Genomic DNA, 18324 nt, shown 5'->3' on the forward strand with positions numbered 1-18324 from the left:
AGTATCAAGAATAGTCCAACACCCAAACGACATCCAGCCAACTTGACACAGCTGTGGGAAGCATTGGAGTCTACATGGGCCAGCATCTCTGTGGAACGCTTTCAACTCCTTGTAGAGTCCATGCCAGGCGAACTGAGGCTGTTCTGAGGGCAAAAAGGGGAGAGTGCCACTCACTATTAGGAATGTGTTCCTATTGTTTTGTAGTTTACATTTCGAAAAGGGGATCAACGTACTGTACTATAACACACAAATTGACACTTGATCGGTACTAAACGTTTGCGACCTCCACCAGATCGTCTCTAGATCTCTAGTTGTCTTTCCTATGATATTTAGAATGGTGATCAGCAGTCAGAGCTGATCGATACTGCTCTGAAGTGGTTCCTCTGTCTCCCATAGGGATCCCATTGCCTTGACCGATGCCTCGGCTCATTACCACGTTGTTTATAGATCCGCTCTATGGATCGGCCACTGACTGAGGGAAATAGGCGACCATACCTCTTCCTGTGTGTTAATTGGTCCCCCCCCGACCCAGATGGGCTAGTAGTACATCTCCACATGTTATATGCTTGTTTCCCCTCGCTTGAATAGTTTGTGATCGTCCCGCCTAAAGGGGGAAGCAAATCATTGAGCATTGGGGGGAGGGAACGCCATCTCTGCATGTGAAGATGTGAATTCCGCTTTGTTCTGAAAACATTTGCATTCCAAATTTGAACAGTTAAGACTGTCAAGATCACACTAGCTCAGTCACCCAACACCTCGTCCCTGTCACGCTCTGTTCTCTCTCTCCCCTGCCAGAGATCTCGACACAGCCCGGGTAATAAAATAGAATCTAAAACCCAAATCAGGAGCAGTGTTTTAAGAACACTGATAAATAATGTAGAGGGCGTTCTACTGGACAGCAGAGGCTCAGATCTACAGCCAGTGCAGTGCTAGCAGAAAAAGCAGCTCAACGAGAGAGAAAAGTTACGGGGGGATACAGGTGGGGAGTTGGAGGGTGAGAGAGAGAGAGAGCGGAAGAGACTATGCAGGCATGCAGAGAAGTCACACCAGCTCTGCTCAGCCAGTCTTCTCTGCCACAGGGCTGTTAAAAAGGTAATGGCATTCTGACAAAGCTGCTGCTTTTAAAAACAGGAGCTTTCATCTCAACCAGTGGAGAGGAGAGGGGAGAAAATCCACGATGACATGCGGCACAAAATCAACAATTCTAACCAACTGTTCCGTGAGAAAGAGAGAGGGAGAGGGGGGGAGAATGCATGCTACGAAAGAGGGTGAAAGAGTGAGAAAGTGCCATGGGGATAAAGAAAGGAACACAGACAGGAAGAGTAGGAATAAGGCAGACAGGGACAGAAAGATACAGAATAGAGCAAAGAGAGAAATCTCAACACAGGAGGAGACAGTCACGAATGCGGAATGCGGTGCTAGTTCTCAGTTGAATCCACATCCACAGTAGAACAGAACTGGCAACGCCTGTAAATCAGGGGAAGACTTGTGAGCAACCCACAAGTGAGCAATTGTAATCTGTGCACTGACTAAAATCGGTCATGTTTTACCCCTCAAAGCCAAGAGCTCTTCAGCAATGCCTGTCAGTTGTTATGCAAGCTGTCACATATTGACGACAATACATGTAGGCAACGTCATTATCGGTCTCATAGGAGTGGCGCACAAATCGAGCAAGCTACCGCAGCAACCACCTACTACGCACATCGCTGTGGGAGTGTGGGTAGTTGCATCTCTCCCTTCTCTGCCATCAGCGGTGGTTGGTCGGTGTACAGCCGTGAAGAAGAAACCCTGGGAGGCATAAAATATTAACGAGGGCCCATTAGGAAGCGGGGAGCGGGTTAGCTAGGTGAGGCTGAGCTCTAGAGGAGAGGAGACCAGTAGAGCATCGAACCCATTCAGAGGCAGAGCAGAGGCCCAACGCCGGGTTTAGTGTGGAGACGAGATATTGAGGAGGACTTGAGATGTTTCAACTTTGAAGATGATTCGACGAGATGCGACGAAAGTCTCAACCCCAGTTCACCACAGATCGTCGTTGTTGTGTGTCACGTGTGAGCATGTGTATATTTGTCTGTACGAATGCGCCACAAGAGGTTGGTGGTACCTTAATTGGGGGAGGACTGGCTCGTGGCAATGGCAGGAGCGGAAATGGTATTAAACACATCAAAACACACAGTTTGATGCCATTCCATTCGCTCCGTTCAAGCCACTATTATGAGCCATCCTCCCCTCAGCTGCCTCCACTGGTATGTGTGTCTCTCTCTGTGCAAAGTATAGAAGAGGAAAGGAATAGGTAGGACATGTACAGGTATAGGAACTGCCAATGGTTTTGGCCCAAGTTCCCCAATGTCTGGGAGTGTCTATTTTGGGCCTGTGTATTCAGTCAGTCACGTGGGCTGGCGGGGTGATGGATCATGATGAGATTTTAGCCCGTTGTCCCTCCGCAGTGCCGCCGTGCCAGGAGTCTGGTGTCACTTTCACTCAGACTCTTTATCAATAATGAGCCACTGGCAGCATGCTACGCTAGCGGTAGGTCACACTATGCTAGGCTACGCTGCTCGAGGATATGCCATGATAGCCAAGGGGACCAAATAGGCCTAAAGTACACCAGTACAGCAATTGTAGTATTGTAGTTTAACATATGTTGAGCTAAATTAGCAATGTAACACTAAGCTATGCTAATGTAATACCCAAGAAAGGGTTTAACACACAGCCATGAATTTATAGCTATATAGATAGATACACTGGTGGAACATACATGGATAAATCTGTTACAGTGCACTAGCTACATCCCAAGGGAACAAGAGCCAAAAATAGACCACGTGAATAATTTACAGTACAGGGGGACATATGTGGGCTAATGTGCCATAGCTGGGGATGCTATGTACTCCTAGCCAGGAAAAAAGAGTATAGTCCCTAACAGTGTGTGTGTGTGTGTGTGTGTGTGTGTGTGTGTGTGTGTGTGTGTGTGTGTCACATTCCCAGTGGGTCAGAAGTTGACATTCACTCAATTAGTATTTGGTAGCATTGCCTTTAAATTGTTTAACTTGGGTCAAACGTTTCGGGTAGCCTTCCACAAGCTTCCAACAATAAGATCCTTCTCGCACATGCTTTTTCAGTTCTGCCCACAAATTTTCTATGGGATTGAGGTCAGGGCTTTGTGATGGCCACTCCAATACCTTGACTTTGTTGTCCGTAAGCAATTTTGCCACAACATTGGAAGTATGCTTGGGGTCATTGTCCATTTGGAAGACCCATTTGCAACCAAGCTTTAACTTCCTGACTGATGTCTTGAGATGTTGCTTCAATATATCCACATAACATCCTGACTAATGATGCCATCTACTTTGTTAAGGGCACCAGTCCCTCCTGCAGCAAAGCACTCCCACAACATGATGCTGCCACCCCTGTGCTTCACAGTTGGGATGATGTTCTTCGGCTTGCAAGTCCCCCACTTTTTCCTCCAAACATAACAATGGTCATTATGGCCAAACAGTTCCATTTTTGTTTCATCAGACCAGAGGTTTTGGAGCAGTGGCTTCTTACTTGCTGAGCGGCCTATCAGGTTATGTCGATATAGGACTTGTGTTACTGTGGCTATAGATACTTTTGTACCCGTTTCCTCCAGCATCTTCACACGGTCCTTTGCTGTTGTTCTGGGATTGATTTGCACTTTTCACACCAAAGTACGTTCATCTCTAGGAGACAGAACACATCTCCATCCTGGTATGACGGCTGAGTGGTCCCATGGTGTTTACACTTGCGTACAATCATTTATACAGATGAAAGTGGTACCTTCAGGCGTTTGGAAATTGCTCCCAAGCATTAATCAGACTTGTGGAGGTCTACAATTATTTTTCTGAGGTCTTGGCTGATTTCTTTGATTTTCCCCTGATGTCAAGCAAAGAGGCACTGAGTTTGAAGGTAGGCCTTGAAATACATCCACAGGTACACCTCCAATTGGCTCAAATTATGTCAATTAGCCTATCAGAAGCTTCTAAACCCATTACATCATTTTCTGGAATTTTCCAAGCTGTTTAAAGGCAGTTAACTTAGTGTATGTAAACTTCTGACCCACTGGAATTGTGATGCAGTGAATTACAAGTTTAATAAACTGTCTGTAAACAATTGTTGGAAAAATAACTTGTGTCATGCACAAAGTAGATGTCCTAACCGACTTGCCAAAACTATAGTTTGTTAACAAGAAATATATGGAGTGGTTGAAAAACTAGTTTAATGACTCCAACCTAAGTGTATGTAAACTTCTGACTTCAACTGTATATATACATAAATAAGAGAGAGCGAGCGAGCAAGAGAGAGAGAGAGACATGATGACAGGTTAGGCTGGCACTGCCAACCATGGAGAAAGTCCCTCCAAACATGGGCAGTATAGGCACAGTTGTCAAGAGTTGAACAGGGCTCAGATATCACTGATTAAGTACCAACGAGGTGGCCATTCTAATTTTCAGAACACGGCAAAGTTGAGAGATGTATTCATTTTTTGTATTTTTATGATACCCATTTTTCTCCCCAATTTCATGGTATCCAATTGGTAGTTAGTCTTGTCCCATTGCTGCAACTCCCGTACGGACTCGGGAGAGGCGAACATTGAGAGCCATGCGTCCTCAGAAAAACAACTCAGCCAAGCCACACTGCTTCTTGACACAATGCCTGCTTAACCCGGAAGCCAGGCGAACCAATGTGCCGGAGGAAACGTACAACACTTGGCGACCGTGTCAGCGAGCACTGAGCCCGGCCCGCCACAGGAGTCATTAGTGCGTGATGAGCCAGCTGCGACAGAGACTGGACTTGAACCAGGATCTCTAGTGGCACAGCAAGCACTTTGATACAGTGCCTCAGGCCACTACGCCACTCGGGAGGCGAGGAAGACAGAGTTGATTTCATGCAACGGGGTGGTACTCATATTGTGGTTCAGGTCATAATTAAAAATTGAAAGTTAAGAAAATTAGTTACAACGGCTCCATGTAAATGATACATCTAAATACACAAGATACAGTATTCTAAAATACAAGAAGGTTATTTTAGGTCCAGTTTCATTTTCATGAGTGGTTTTCACATGAACCCAGAGTCAGAGTGTGACAGGTAAGAGTAAGTTCAGCTCAGTGCTAGTATTATTAGTTACAGCATCATACAGAGAGGTCTGTGGTCCAGAAGTGGTCTCTGGCCGAGCAGTAGGCCTATGTCCTGAGGCTGAAAGAGACTGAATGATTTCACACTCCTCCACTCCTCCTCTCTCCCACCATCTGGTACTGACCTCTGGCTCACTCAGCCCACACTCAGCTGGTGTGTTTCACTCTCTCCCTCTCTTCACGCTCGCCTTCTCCTTTCTACTTACTGTCCTTCCCACGCTCAAATCTCCTTTCCATTCAATTCTTCCTTCTCTCTCCTTCCATCCGTCCTTCCACCTCTCCCCCCTTCCTTTCTTCCACCTCCTCCTCCCTCCTTTCTTCCATCCGCCTCTCCTCCCCCTCCTTCCTTCCACCCGCCCGCCTCCCCCTTACCTTCCTTCCACCTGCCTCTCCCCTCCTTTATCCCACCCTTCCTCTCCTCCCCCTCCCTCCTTCCACCACTCCCCCCCTTAACCTTCCTTCCACCACTCCCACCCTTACCTTTCATTGCACCACTCCCCCCTTAACCTTCCTTCCACCACTCCCCCTTAACCTTCCTTCCACCACTCCCCCCTTAACCTTCCTTCCACCACTCCCACCCTTACCTTCATTGCACCACCCCCCCCTTACCTTCCTTCCACCTGCTTAAGTGCACGTGTAGGACACACATCTCCAAGCCCCATAGGACCCTGTCTAAAGACTAGCGAGACAGTGATCCACAACACAGTACGTACAGGTACAGACTGGTATGTGTGGGTGGTGGGTCACTGAGGTAGAGTAAGAGGAGGAGGGAGAACATGGGGGCCATGTGAACTCACCCTGGGTTGCCAGTTCTCATACTGCTTCTGCAGGTTGGCCCCGATGGTCTCCAGGGCTTTCTGTGGACTCATGGACAGAGGGTCTGGAAGAGAGGAAACAGACACTCATTATCATAAGGACAACATTAGACTTGGGTACAACCAGCACAGCAACACAGTAGTGAAATGCACAAAAATGACCACATTACTCATAATACTTGCACATATGTAAATGTAAATGTATTGCACATCTGAAGTAACAGATCTGTATACAGTGTGTATTATGGGGTATTGGGCATTGTGTGTAGATTGATGTACAGGTACAGTCAAAAGTTAGGACACCTACTTATTCAAGGTTTTCTTAATGTTTTACTATTTTCTACATTGTACACTTATGGAATCATGTAACCAAAAGTGTTCAATCATAATATTTTTTGATGACAGCTTTGCACACTCTTGGCATTCTCTGAACCACCTTCGTTAGGTAGTCACATGGAATGCTTTTCCAACAGTCTTGAAGGAGTTCCCACATATGCTGAGCACGTGTTGGCTGCTTTTACTTCACTCTGCGGTCCAACTCATCCCAAACCATCTCAATTGGGTTAAGGTCGGGGGATTGTGGAGGCCAGGTCATCTGATGCAGCACTCCATCACTCCCCTTCTTGGTCAAATAGTCCTTACACAGTCTGGAGGTGTGTTGGGTCATTGTCCTGTTGAAAAACAAATGATAGTCCCACTAAGCGCAAACCAGATGAGATGGCGTATTGCTGCAGAATGCTGTGGCAGCCATGCTGGTTAAGTGTGCCTTGAATTCTAAATAAATCAGTGTCACCAGCAAAGCACCCCCACACAATCACACCACCTCCATGCTTCACAGTGGGAACCACACATGCAGAGATCATCCATTCACCTACTCTGTGTCTCACAAAGACACGGCGGTTGGAATCATAATCTCCAATTTTGGCTCAGACCAAAGGACAGATTTCCACCGGTCTAATGTCCGTTGCTCGTGTTTCCTGGCCCAAACAAGTCACATCTTCTGCTTGGTGATCTTTAGTAGTGGATTCTTTGCAGCAATTCGACCATGAAGGCCTGATTCACGCAGTCTCCTCTGAACAGTTGATGTATCTGTTACTTGAACTCTGTGAAGCATTTATTTGGTCTGCAACTTCTGAGTCTGGTAACTCTAATGAACGTATCCTCTGCAGCAGAGGTAACTCTGGGTCTTCCTTTCCTGTGGTGGTCCTCAGAGCCAGTTTCATCATAGCGCTTAATGGTTTTTGCGACTGCACTTGAAGAAACTTTCAAAGTTCTTGAAATGTTCCAGATTGACTGACCTTCATGTCTTATAGTAATGATGGACTGTCGTTTCTCTTTGCTTATTTGAGCTGTTCTTGCCATAATATGGACTTTTATACCAAATAGGGCTATCTTCTGTAAACCTACCTTGTAGGGGTGGTTGGCTCAAACGCCTTGATGAAAGAAATTCCACAAATTAACAAGGCACATCTGTTAATTGAAATGCATTCAAGGCGACAACCTCATGAAGCTGGTTGAGAGAATGCCAAGCGTGTGCAAAGCTGGCAAGGCAAAGGGTGGTTACTTTGAAGAATGTCAAATATAAAATCTATTTTGAATTGTTTAACACTTTTTTGATTACTACATGATTCCATGTGTTATTTCATAGTTTTGATGTCTTCACTATTATTCTACAATGTAGAAAATATATATATTTTTTTTACATTTAAATGAGTAGGTGTCCAAACTTTTGACTGGTACTGTCAATGCTACAATCGTGAGCTGCAGTATTCCATGATTTGGATTAAGAGTCCTCCAGCCCATTTGATATGCCACAACACAGAGATCAGATAAATCCAAAAATTGCCATCACAATGAAGCAGAGATTCAGTTTAGACAGTTAACCCAATAGAGAACCAGTATCACAATCCCTCGCCATTTGTTTAGTAGGGCTGTTTCTCTTATCAAATTAAACTACATAACACGGAGAAATCTCCCCAGCGCTCCGGACTGAAATATTGACAAGAAGAAATCAAATTGTAAAGCATAGCGCATATTATAGATTCTGAAATATCAAATTCTGCACACAATGCAGAGAATTACATTATTGATTTAGAAATTACCGGATGTATTGACAATATGCATATTCAGGGACACTGACAATGTTTTGGGGACAAAGCATATTTATTGATAGATGATATATTTTCAGTAGCCAGCAAGTCAAGGAAATGTATATTGTGCAGTATAACGCAACTTCAGTGAGTAAATGTAAGATGATGACCCTAAAGTGGTATGATGCATTCATTTCTCTTCAGAGAGTAAAATGTAGGAAGGAGGGAGGGGTGAGGTGAGGGTGGGTCAGAGAAGAAGAATGATAGCTAACGATTGTGCATTTAAGGTTATTCTAGACAGTTCTTTAAATAAACCATGATCTGATGATTGAAAGTTTGCTTTGTGCTCAGTCAAAGTCTACAATGAAACAGGATGTAGGAAGTCTTTGCTTTTTTGAATGTGTTAAGTGCCTCCTTTCATAAACTCTACCATCAAACAGTCTTGAATTTCATGTGGTTTCTTTTTGTCAAACCATCTGTGGGGGTGTATCATTTTGTCTGGCTGGTTTCTTCTCAGTTGTCTAATATACTGTCATAAAACGTGGATTACAAAACGTGGATTACAAAACGTGGATGTAGGGCTGGGCAATATGGTCATATCAGATAACAATATTTTCCTCATTTTTAACGGTATGAAGATATTTAATGTTTTAGAACAAAAGCTTTAAAGATGCGTCAGGAGGAGTGCATGCTCGTAGCGTGGCAACAAATACATTCTAAGTGGTTTTAAAATGGAGCTCTCTTTTTCTGATTGTTTTATACTCTTCAAACTTGATCCCAATTTGTTTTTAGTTGTTGCATTTTTCATACATTTCTGAATTTCCTTCACTAATTTGTTATAATTCCCACAATGTAAAACAATCGTTTTTACATTGTATGGTTCTGTGAAAAGGTCACTTTTCCTTTCACAGAATAATAATTATTTTCAATAAACAGGTTTCTGTCAAACCTTTTTATGCGAGTAAAGTACACGTCGGATAAAAAAAATATTCACGACAGGCTTGATGTCGACAAAAAAACAAATAGACAAGGTGGGATCTGTGTGTCTAAAATTAATTATGCGAGAAATGGTGGTGGAAACGCTTTTATGTGCAAATATTGATCTAATAATCATCATATCAAAGTAAACTTGGAGTCGCACAATGACGTGTGGTCCTCCCACTAGGCTACAGATGAAATAGGTATTGATGAACTTCACAGGGTGGTGAAAGTGCAAGGTGTTGAGCTTGATGCTCCTTTCTAATAAATATCCAGGGTATTATGGTGACATGTTGATCGATCCTGCAGTTAAACAAAGAAAAATTATCTTGCTCTTTTGTCCATAATAACCTTGTAATGTATGTTTAGACACTAGGCTATACCAGCACTGTATCTGGGAGCTGTTGGTTAGAGCGCATGTGCCAATACAAGTGGGGAAATTCACTACATTACGCAAACATTTGTGACAAAACCAGCAGTAGAGTTGAAAATGCATTGGAACCCCATTTAACTTGTAATTATTATTCAGTACAGTACATGGGAATTTAACCACAAAATATATTTTAATGTGCACTACGTCATCACGTGCAGCCGTTTACCAACAAGTACATTTGATGGAAACCGATCTATGGTTTGGAAACACAAATATTCTCAAATCTGCAAGAAAACTATAACTTATGCGCATGAAAATCTGTCGCAAATTGGATGGAGATCTAGTTTGTTTAAGACCATATATTTTCAAATGGATTCAATGAATGTACTTTCGCCACAAGGGGCATTATGCCAACTGGCTTATGTGCCTTTTTGTTTTGTTGCGCAAAACTTTTTGTGGAAGGCATTACACAGAGCACTGACCCCTCCCCAACATCGCCGTGATATGTTGAGTTTCCTTGTAGGCCTATTTGGCGTGAAACTGAAGCCAGATGTATAGCCTATTGCCTGTGTGGTGAGCGTTTCTGGGGCGCAACTTTTACTTGGGACAAGGGGTCATGTCCCCCCACATTCTGAAATTGCATTTTTGCCCACCCCAGTTTTATCATTGCAATGTGACACAAAAAGCGGCAAAGGTGTGCTTTAGGACAGAAGGTCGCCTCCGAGCGGTCGGATAGGCTATTTAGAGTGTTCATCTGGCTGGATTTAGGACCATGCAGATGCCACATAGCAGGTTGACAGGCTGTGTGAAGGCTGTGTGAAGGCAAAGCTTCTGGAAGGCTGGCTTGACCAGCACAGGAGAGCTGAGGATAGATCAGTGTGTATGTGTTGCGCTCTTTCACAAAGTTGTAAAAGCAAGCAGAGCAAAAATTGGCTACTCTTTAGTTGACTGATGTAGCTTGCTGGCAAGGTAACTGCTGTTTAACTTCATGAAAAAACATAACTGAGCTAGTATTGTAATGTTAGGTAATGTTTCATCCCCTCTTGACTGAGGTAAATTAATAAACTATGCTAGCTAGTAGCTACCAGTCAGGTCAGCTCTAGCCTCTAGTTATCTGTCAGATAGATAGTAATAATAGCCACCTCATATTGCTAACAGCTGTTTGTATGGAAATGTTATGTCTTTGTTTTGCCCCTTTTCAGAATTAAATGAACTTTGCTAGCTTTCACCGGTTGATGTACCGTTAGAGAGAGCTGGCAAAAAGTTAGCTAACATTAGCTAATGTTTTTTGCCTCAATCACACTAGACCTGAATCAAACGATGAAACCACCAACAAAACTATTTAAGATTCCTATTCTGACGCGTTTTCAGTGCTATGTGATTTTTATTAGACAGTATGGCAATGTAACTGTATTGATCAGTTTCCCTAGCTAATTCCCTACTTTTCACACTGACACAGTTATTAACAGCGCTAACGTTACAGACGTCATTGTGCACAGTAGAGGTCTGCCAGGGACCTATTCTTCATCTCCCTCCCACCCGCACCCTGCTGGCTTTCTGTCCGACTCCCACCCGCTACCACAAGAACTGGTCCCAAACCCAACCTCGTCCCGCCGTATGTGACGCAGATCACTTGCCAGTCATGGTCCCCGCAGTTGTATGCCCTTTAGGCAATATCAAATACACAACAATTACGTAGGAAATCGGTTACATGTCCAGAGATTCTCACATGGCCCTTATAGTGTGTTACTGGGCTCTATCAACCAATATGATAGATGTAGTTGAAGTGAGCAGAGTTGGACAGACTTGCACTTTGTCTTGAGCTATTTTTATAGCCTACCTTTTAGCAGTGGGAAGATTGACAGACAGAGAAATATGGATGATCAATAGTCTAAGCAATGTAGTAAACTATAGCCTAACCATAGGCTTATTTAGGAAGTACATTTCTTTGGAAAGCACTGCCCCGTGCTTCTCATCCCATGCATAAGCTATAGCCTACTATTGAATCGAGACCACACGGGCACCTGATCTCACAGGTATGGCTACTGAACTGGAAGCAGCAAACATGTTGACAGCGACACCTGCTACGTTTTGCGTAGGCCTAGGATATATGGCCTACCATCTAGGACGATTTGCAGGCAGAGACAAAAACAGGTCAATACTTACCAAAAACTAAACGGCGTAACGCTCGCTCGCCATAGTATGATGATTAAATGTGTTGATTGCACTTGGACTCACATTGGTTGAGCGCCTTCCACTTCTTTCCAATATCAATATGTATTCAGATACTGTAGTAAACTAGTGTCTAATCATATTTAATTTCATATTCAATTTAACCGTCACGTGATTCTCTGCGCATGTAGGCAGCCTACTCAACATCAATGAGGCCACACGTACGAGGCGCAGTTGAGCTCTCACGCCCAAATTAGGAGAGGTAGGCTACTGAAGTTGAAGCATGTGTGAATAACGCGAAAAATATATGTGCTGTTAATACAATAGGTAGGCTACCGCATACAAAGCAGAAAGAGGAACGCTTCCAAATAATCTGTGGGACAAGAAAGGTACAACATTCGCATCCCAAAATCGTCTGTCTGACCGTGAAAAATGCCAACCGCGCTGCAATGGTCTTTGTCGCGACCCGCGGGAATGCAGCCCTCTAGTGCAGTCAGTACACAACACTATGCTCGACATGTCTTAGCAAGATCAGATGGTGACAGGGGTCCCAAAATGGTCAGACAGACGATTTTGCAGTATATTAACAATATCAGTGAATGATACAAAGTTCCATCTTGAATTGAAGGGTAGACCTTCAGTAGCTACAAGACAGCATTTAAGATTAAAGCAACAGTCCGGGAATAATGGTCCATTTCAATTATTGAACCATTATATTATCTAAGAATAGAATCAATGTATAAATGTACACCAAGGTAATTCTTTGTCATCCCTCATTTTCTAGGAGGATCAGATGGTGACAGGGATCTCAGCAGGCAGCCAGGGAAGACCAGTCTGACGCAGGCTAGGTGCATTTCTACAGATACAACCCTTTATTCTCTCTATGCAGCAAACACTGGACAAGCCAGATGCTATTATAAGGCAGTCTGACAACCCTCCAAAGTTGTCCAAACTGTATCAAGGGTTGGAGGCATTTTCCAATGACACAACACATGACCTGGTAGAAGCTATTGATGATATGAACATGACTGGGCATTCATCATCTCAGACATACATGACTACAGTTTGAGACCATTCATAAAACGTACTATATGCCAGTGAAACTGAATTACATGCACTCAGAAATGTTATTCCTCTGCTGGAGATCTGAAAATATGTCCCCTTTTGTGTTTTACATGTATTCAGACCCCTTGAATTTTTCCACATTGTTACGTTAGTCTTATTCTAATGGATTAAATAGTGTTTTCCCCTTAACCAATCTATACACAATACCGCATAATGACAAAGCAAAAACAGGATGGTAGATATTTTTGTAAATATACACTGCTCAAAATAAAGTAAAGGGAACACTAAAATAACACATCCTAGATCTGAATGAATGAAATATTCTTATTAAATACTTTTTTCTTTACATAGTTGAATGTGCTGACAACAAAATCACAAAAATGATTAATGGAAATCAAATTTATCAACCCATGGAGGTCTGGATTTAGAGTGACACTCAAAATTAAAGTGGAAAACCACATTACAGGCTGATCCAACTTTGATGTAATGTCCTTAAAACAAGTCAAAATGAGGCTCAGTAGTGTGTGTGGCCTCCACGTGCCTGTATGACCTCCGTACAACGCCTGGGCATGCTCCTGATGAGGTGGCGGATGGTCTCCTGAGGGATCTTCTCCCAGACCTGGACTAAAGCATCCGCCAACTCCTGGACAGTCTGTGGTGGATGGAGCGAGACATGATGTCCCAGATGTGCTCAATTGGATTCAGGTCTGGGGAACGGGCGGGACAGTCAATAGCATCAATGCCTTCCTCTTGCAGGAACTGCTGACACACTCCAGCCACATGAGGTCTAGCATTGTCTTGCATTAGGAGGAACCCAGGGCCAACCGCACCAGCATATGGTCTCACAAGGGGTCTGAGGATCTCATCTCGGTACCTGATAGCAGTCAAGCTACCTCTGGCGAGCACATGGAGGGCTGTGCAGCCCCCCAAAGAAATGCCACCCCACACCATGACTGACCCACCGCCAAACCGGTCATGCTGGAGGATGTTGCGAATTTGCCAATCTTGGTGTTCTCTGGCAAATGCCAAACGTCCTGCGCGGTGTTGGGCTGTAAGCACAACCCCCACCTGTGGACGTCGGGCCCTCATACCACCCTCATGGAGTCTGTTTCTGACCGTTTGAGCAGACACATGCACATTTGTGACCTGCTGGAGGTCATTTTGCAGGGCTCTGGCAGTGCTCCTCCTGTTCCTCCTTGCACAAAGGCGGAGGTAGCGGTCCTGCTGCTAGGTTGTTGCCCTCCTACGGCCTCCTCCACGTCTCCTGATGTACTGGCCTGTCTCCTGGTAGCGCCTCCATGCTCTGGACACTACGCTGACAGACACAGCAAACCTTCTTGCCACAGCTTGCATTGATGTGTCATCCTGGATGAGCTGCACTACCTGAGCCACTTGTGTGGGTTGTAGACTCCATCTCATGCTACCACTAGAGTGAAAGCACCGCCAGCATTCAAAAGTGACCAAAACATCAGCCAGGATGCATAGGAACTGAGAAGTGGTCTGTGGTCACCACCTGCAGAACCACTCCTTTATTGGGGGTGTCTTGCTAATTGCCTATAATTTCCACCTGTTGTCTATTCCATTTGCACAACAGCATGTGGAATTTATTGTCAATCAGTGTTGCTTCCTAAGTGGACAGTTAGATTTCACAGAAGTGTGATTGACTGAGTTACATTGTGTGTTTAAGTGTTCCCTTTATTTTTTTGAGCAGTGTATATATACAAAAAAATGAAATATGACATTTACATAGGTATTCAGACCCTTTACTCAGTCCTTTGTTGAAGCACCTTTGGCAATGAGTACAGCCTCGTGTCTTCTTGGGTATGACACTACAAGCTAGGCACACCTGTATTTGGAGAGGTTCTCCCATTCTTCTCTGCAGATCCTCTCAAGCTCTGTCAGGTTGGATGGGGAGCGTTGCTGCACAGCTATTTTCAGGTCTCTCCAGAAATGTTCGAGCACTGGCTGGGCCACTCAAAGTGTCTCAAAGCCACCCCTGTGTTGTCTTGGCTGTGTGCTTAGGGTAATTTTCCTGTTGGAAGGTGAACCTTCGCCCCAGTCTGAGGTCCTGAGTACTCTGGAGGAGGTTTTCGTCAAGAATCGCTCCTTTCATCTTTCCCTCGATCCTGATCCCTTCCCCTGAAAAACATCCCCACAGCATGATGCTGCCACCACCATGCTTCACCGTAGGGATGGTGCCAGGTTTCCTCCAGACGTGATGCTTGGCATTCAGGCCAGAGAATCTTGTCTCTCACGGTCTGAGAGTTTTTAGGTGCCTTTTGGCAAACTCCAAGCGGGCTGTCATGTGCCTTTTACTGAGGAGTGGCTTCCATCTGGCCACCCTACCATAAAGGCCTGATTGCTGGAGTGCTGCAGAGATGGGAGAACAATCCAGAAGGACAACCATCTCCACAGAGGAACTTTGGAGCTCTGTCAGAGTGGACCACCGGGTTTTTGGTCACCTCCCTGACAAAGGCCCTTCTCCCCCATTTGCTCAGTTTGGACTCATTGTGATTCTAAACGACTTAGATTTAAGATGGAAGCCACTGTGTTCTTGGGGACAGTCAATGCTCCGCGACACAATCCTGTCTCGGGGCTCTACGGACAATTACTTCAACCGCATGGCTTGGTTTTTGCTTTTGCACGCACTGTCAACTGTGGGACTATAGGTAGACAGGTGTGTGCCTTTCCAAATCATGCCCCAACAATTTACCAAAGGTGGACTCCAATCAAGTTGTAGAAACATCAAGGCTGATAAATGGAAACAGGATGCACTTGAGCTCAATTTAAAGTCTAATAGCAAAAGGGTCTGAAAACATATGTAAATAACGTTGTTTTTTTATAAATTAGCAAACATTTCTAAAAACCTGTTTTCGCATCGTCATTATGGGGTATTGTGTGTAGATTGATGAGGAAAACATCTTATTTAATACCTTTTAGAATAAGGCTGCAATGTAACAAAATGTGGAAAAAGTCAAGGGGTCTGAATACTTTCTGAATGCACTGCGTGGTCTTGTGAAGGCTGGCCGAATTCTGGCAAAGAGTATGTTCTTTTATCTCAGCATGTCAACAGATTCTCCCTTCTCCCCGTTTTGTTTGCTTGGAAATGTTTATACTTGAGACTTATCAGAAGAAACTGTAACCAAGCATTTATAGGGACTAAGAAATGCATTGCCATTAATTGGAAGGTTGGTTATCCTCCCACAATGTCAAGTTATGCATCACTAGATTTCATTTATTACCAGATTAAGGGCATACTGGAAAACGTTTACAGGGTCTGGATGCCTTTAATGGAATACGACTAAAGGAGTCTATATTGAAAACATGCCCAGGTCAGGGGATATACCCATTTAGGCAATGTCCTTGGCCTAACACACCCGAAACCAATCCCCAAAGTTTCACTAACATCCTAAAATTTAGTGGGGTGTGTTTTTTTGTGTGTTCTTTCCCTTGGGAATCGAAATAAACAAAAAGGTATGATTGAACGGGGAGGAAATTGTGTTGGGAGAGTTGAGTAAGGCGGCTCTGGCTGGTCTGGCTGAAATTTGATATAGCGGATTTTGATATAGCACACTTAATAAAAACAATCAAAAATCTTTGTATTTTATTCGCGAGTTGCTCATTTGTTAGGCTATTGGTTGAAGGTGCAACACAATATTACTGAATCACCTTAGATTTAGTTTAGTCTTATTAATCGCTAACATATTTAATAATGATCTCTTACCTAGTGTGGCGACTGAGGGCATTTTTGCTTACTTTTTGTTCTAAATAGAGACTGCACATTGGATTGTGTAAAATGCAGGAAATTAGCTTTAGGTGTCCCCCAGACAAGTCCCCCCCCCCTGAGGAATAATAATAATAATGAATAATAAGCACAAACTAAAGAATGCTATTATATTATTTTATTAACTTAAGATTCTCACCAAGACATGCAGACAGTCCAAACAGACAGAGTACAGTAGGCTATACATTACACAAGAAGAATATTGGCTACTTAAGAGAATGAATGCAAATGTATGCTGTTAATGGACAATAACTAGGCACAATCTATCAACTAACCAGATCTGAATAAATGTGTTGGATGGATGGCTTTGATTGTCCAGCAATCTAATTGTAAATTGTTCATTTGCTAATAATACAAATATTCTGCTTAAAAATATTTTGCACTGCTACCCTCAGCATTCATTATTCTAGGAGGTTAGAACAAGCTACAGGGATGTCACCAGAGATTCATAACCAGGGGCTCAGCCCTGAAAACCAGGGACAGACAAGGTACCGGCAAATCATGGTATTTGTGGGTGAGACAAACGAGTGGATGAATACGCAGCTAGTAAGCCTGCAATATGAGGAGGAAATTCTAGTCCACCAACTTTCCAGGGGCACTCACTTATCCAAGATCCTGGTGGTGTCCCTGACAAGCAATGGAAACAGAATTTATCCTCTTCGTGCTTCCCAAAAATATACTGGCGCATGAAGGCTACATCTACAGACGGAAATGACACCGCAAATAAGTCCTTCTGGAAGTGCATCGAATATAATGTTTTCGAATGCTGAGGTCGCATAATGCTCACTGACGGGGTTATACTGGATACGCAGTTTTTTCAGCGCCCGGAACATCCAACTAGAGGAGCTCAGGAAATACTATCAAGGCAACATGGGTTGGGGAGAAGGTTGGACACATTAGAAGAAAGCCAATGTTTCCCATGGGTATGTCTTAATAATGGCTTTATTATCATGAATTATTTGTGTGTGAGTTGAGTATGGAACAGGTTTTGCGTGTGTGTGTTCTTACCGATCCAGCACTCCAGTCTGGCGCAGGGTGACGTCTTGACCACGTCAGGAGGGTCCACGCCCACGTTGAGACACAACACCAGGGCCACACTCACTGTCTTCATCTGGAGAGACAGAGAGAGCAAGACAGAAGTGAATACACATGCTTCTCAATACACACTTTGTTTATATGAGATATAATCCCAATAAATACTCTGTATATAAGTGTGAAGAGAGACCCTGTTGATTTACATTATTTGAGTGAAGGACGTTCATATTTCACAGTTCATAGAGGGGCTCGGACTCGAGTCCACACACTAAATGGCTCGGAGGCAGGCATCTGACAACGTCAGCCTCTAGATTATCCTTCATATTAATATCAGATGTGCATCTCTTCCTTTCAAGACGATTCAATACGTATCTGGGGGGAGGCAATGTAGCCTACGTTTTTTTTGTTCTCCCACTTTGGTACTGAAATCAGAATCACCCGCTAATGAACCTTCCTCCGGTAGTTTACTTTTATTCCGGTAAAACATCATTTTCAACAGCGCATAGATAATAACCTAGTAAATGACATAGGTTGTCACTCAACTAACAGCGTAATATCACACAAGCCGTTTTAGCATTTGAATGCTGAAGGTGCCGTGCAGATGTGCAAGATCAGGCACAGGCAGCCTACCAGGCGAAGCTGGGCACGGTGCCCAGTTTGACTAGGCTACTGACATTTTGCCTGGGGTTGTTCGGCATGCAAAATGACTCCGTTGCAAGCTGAGTTCCACACTGAAGGAGAGCACGCATCAGTGGTGTGTTTGGCCTTTATTTGTACACACACACAAGCTCCCGCAGGCGCCTGACACGCCAAAACGTCAGCCCCCTGTTTGTCCTTCAAATATCAAGAAATAGTGCTCCTGCGT

General features: G+C 43.9%; 1 protein-coding gene across 7 annotated transcripts in view; it reads right to left on the minus strand.

The window, feature by feature from the left end:
- Nucleotides 1-18324, minus strand: part of LOC115104411 (regulatory-associated protein of mTOR) — a 219809-nt gene that overhangs the window by 183833 nt on the left and 17652 nt on the right. For all 7 annotated transcript variants that reach the window (XM_065006273.1, XM_065006277.1, XM_065006274.1 and 4 more), the window contains exons 3-4: nt 17433-17535; nt 5945-6027 (exon numbers count right to left, since the gene is read on the minus strand). In XM_065006273.1, the coding sequence (XP_064862345.1) occupies nt 5945-6027; nt 17433-17535 (186 nt within the window). The remainder of the gene's footprint in view (nt 1-5944; nt 6028-17432; nt 17536-18324) is intronic.

The sequence above is a fragment of the Oncorhynchus nerka genome, linkage group LG21 (genome assembly GCF_034236695.1).
Source record: "Oncorhynchus nerka isolate Pitt River linkage group LG21, Oner_Uvic_2.0, whole genome shotgun sequence".
In the NCBI taxonomy this organism is placed as follows: Eukaryota; Metazoa; Chordata; class Actinopteri; order Salmoniformes; family Salmonidae; genus Oncorhynchus; species Oncorhynchus nerka.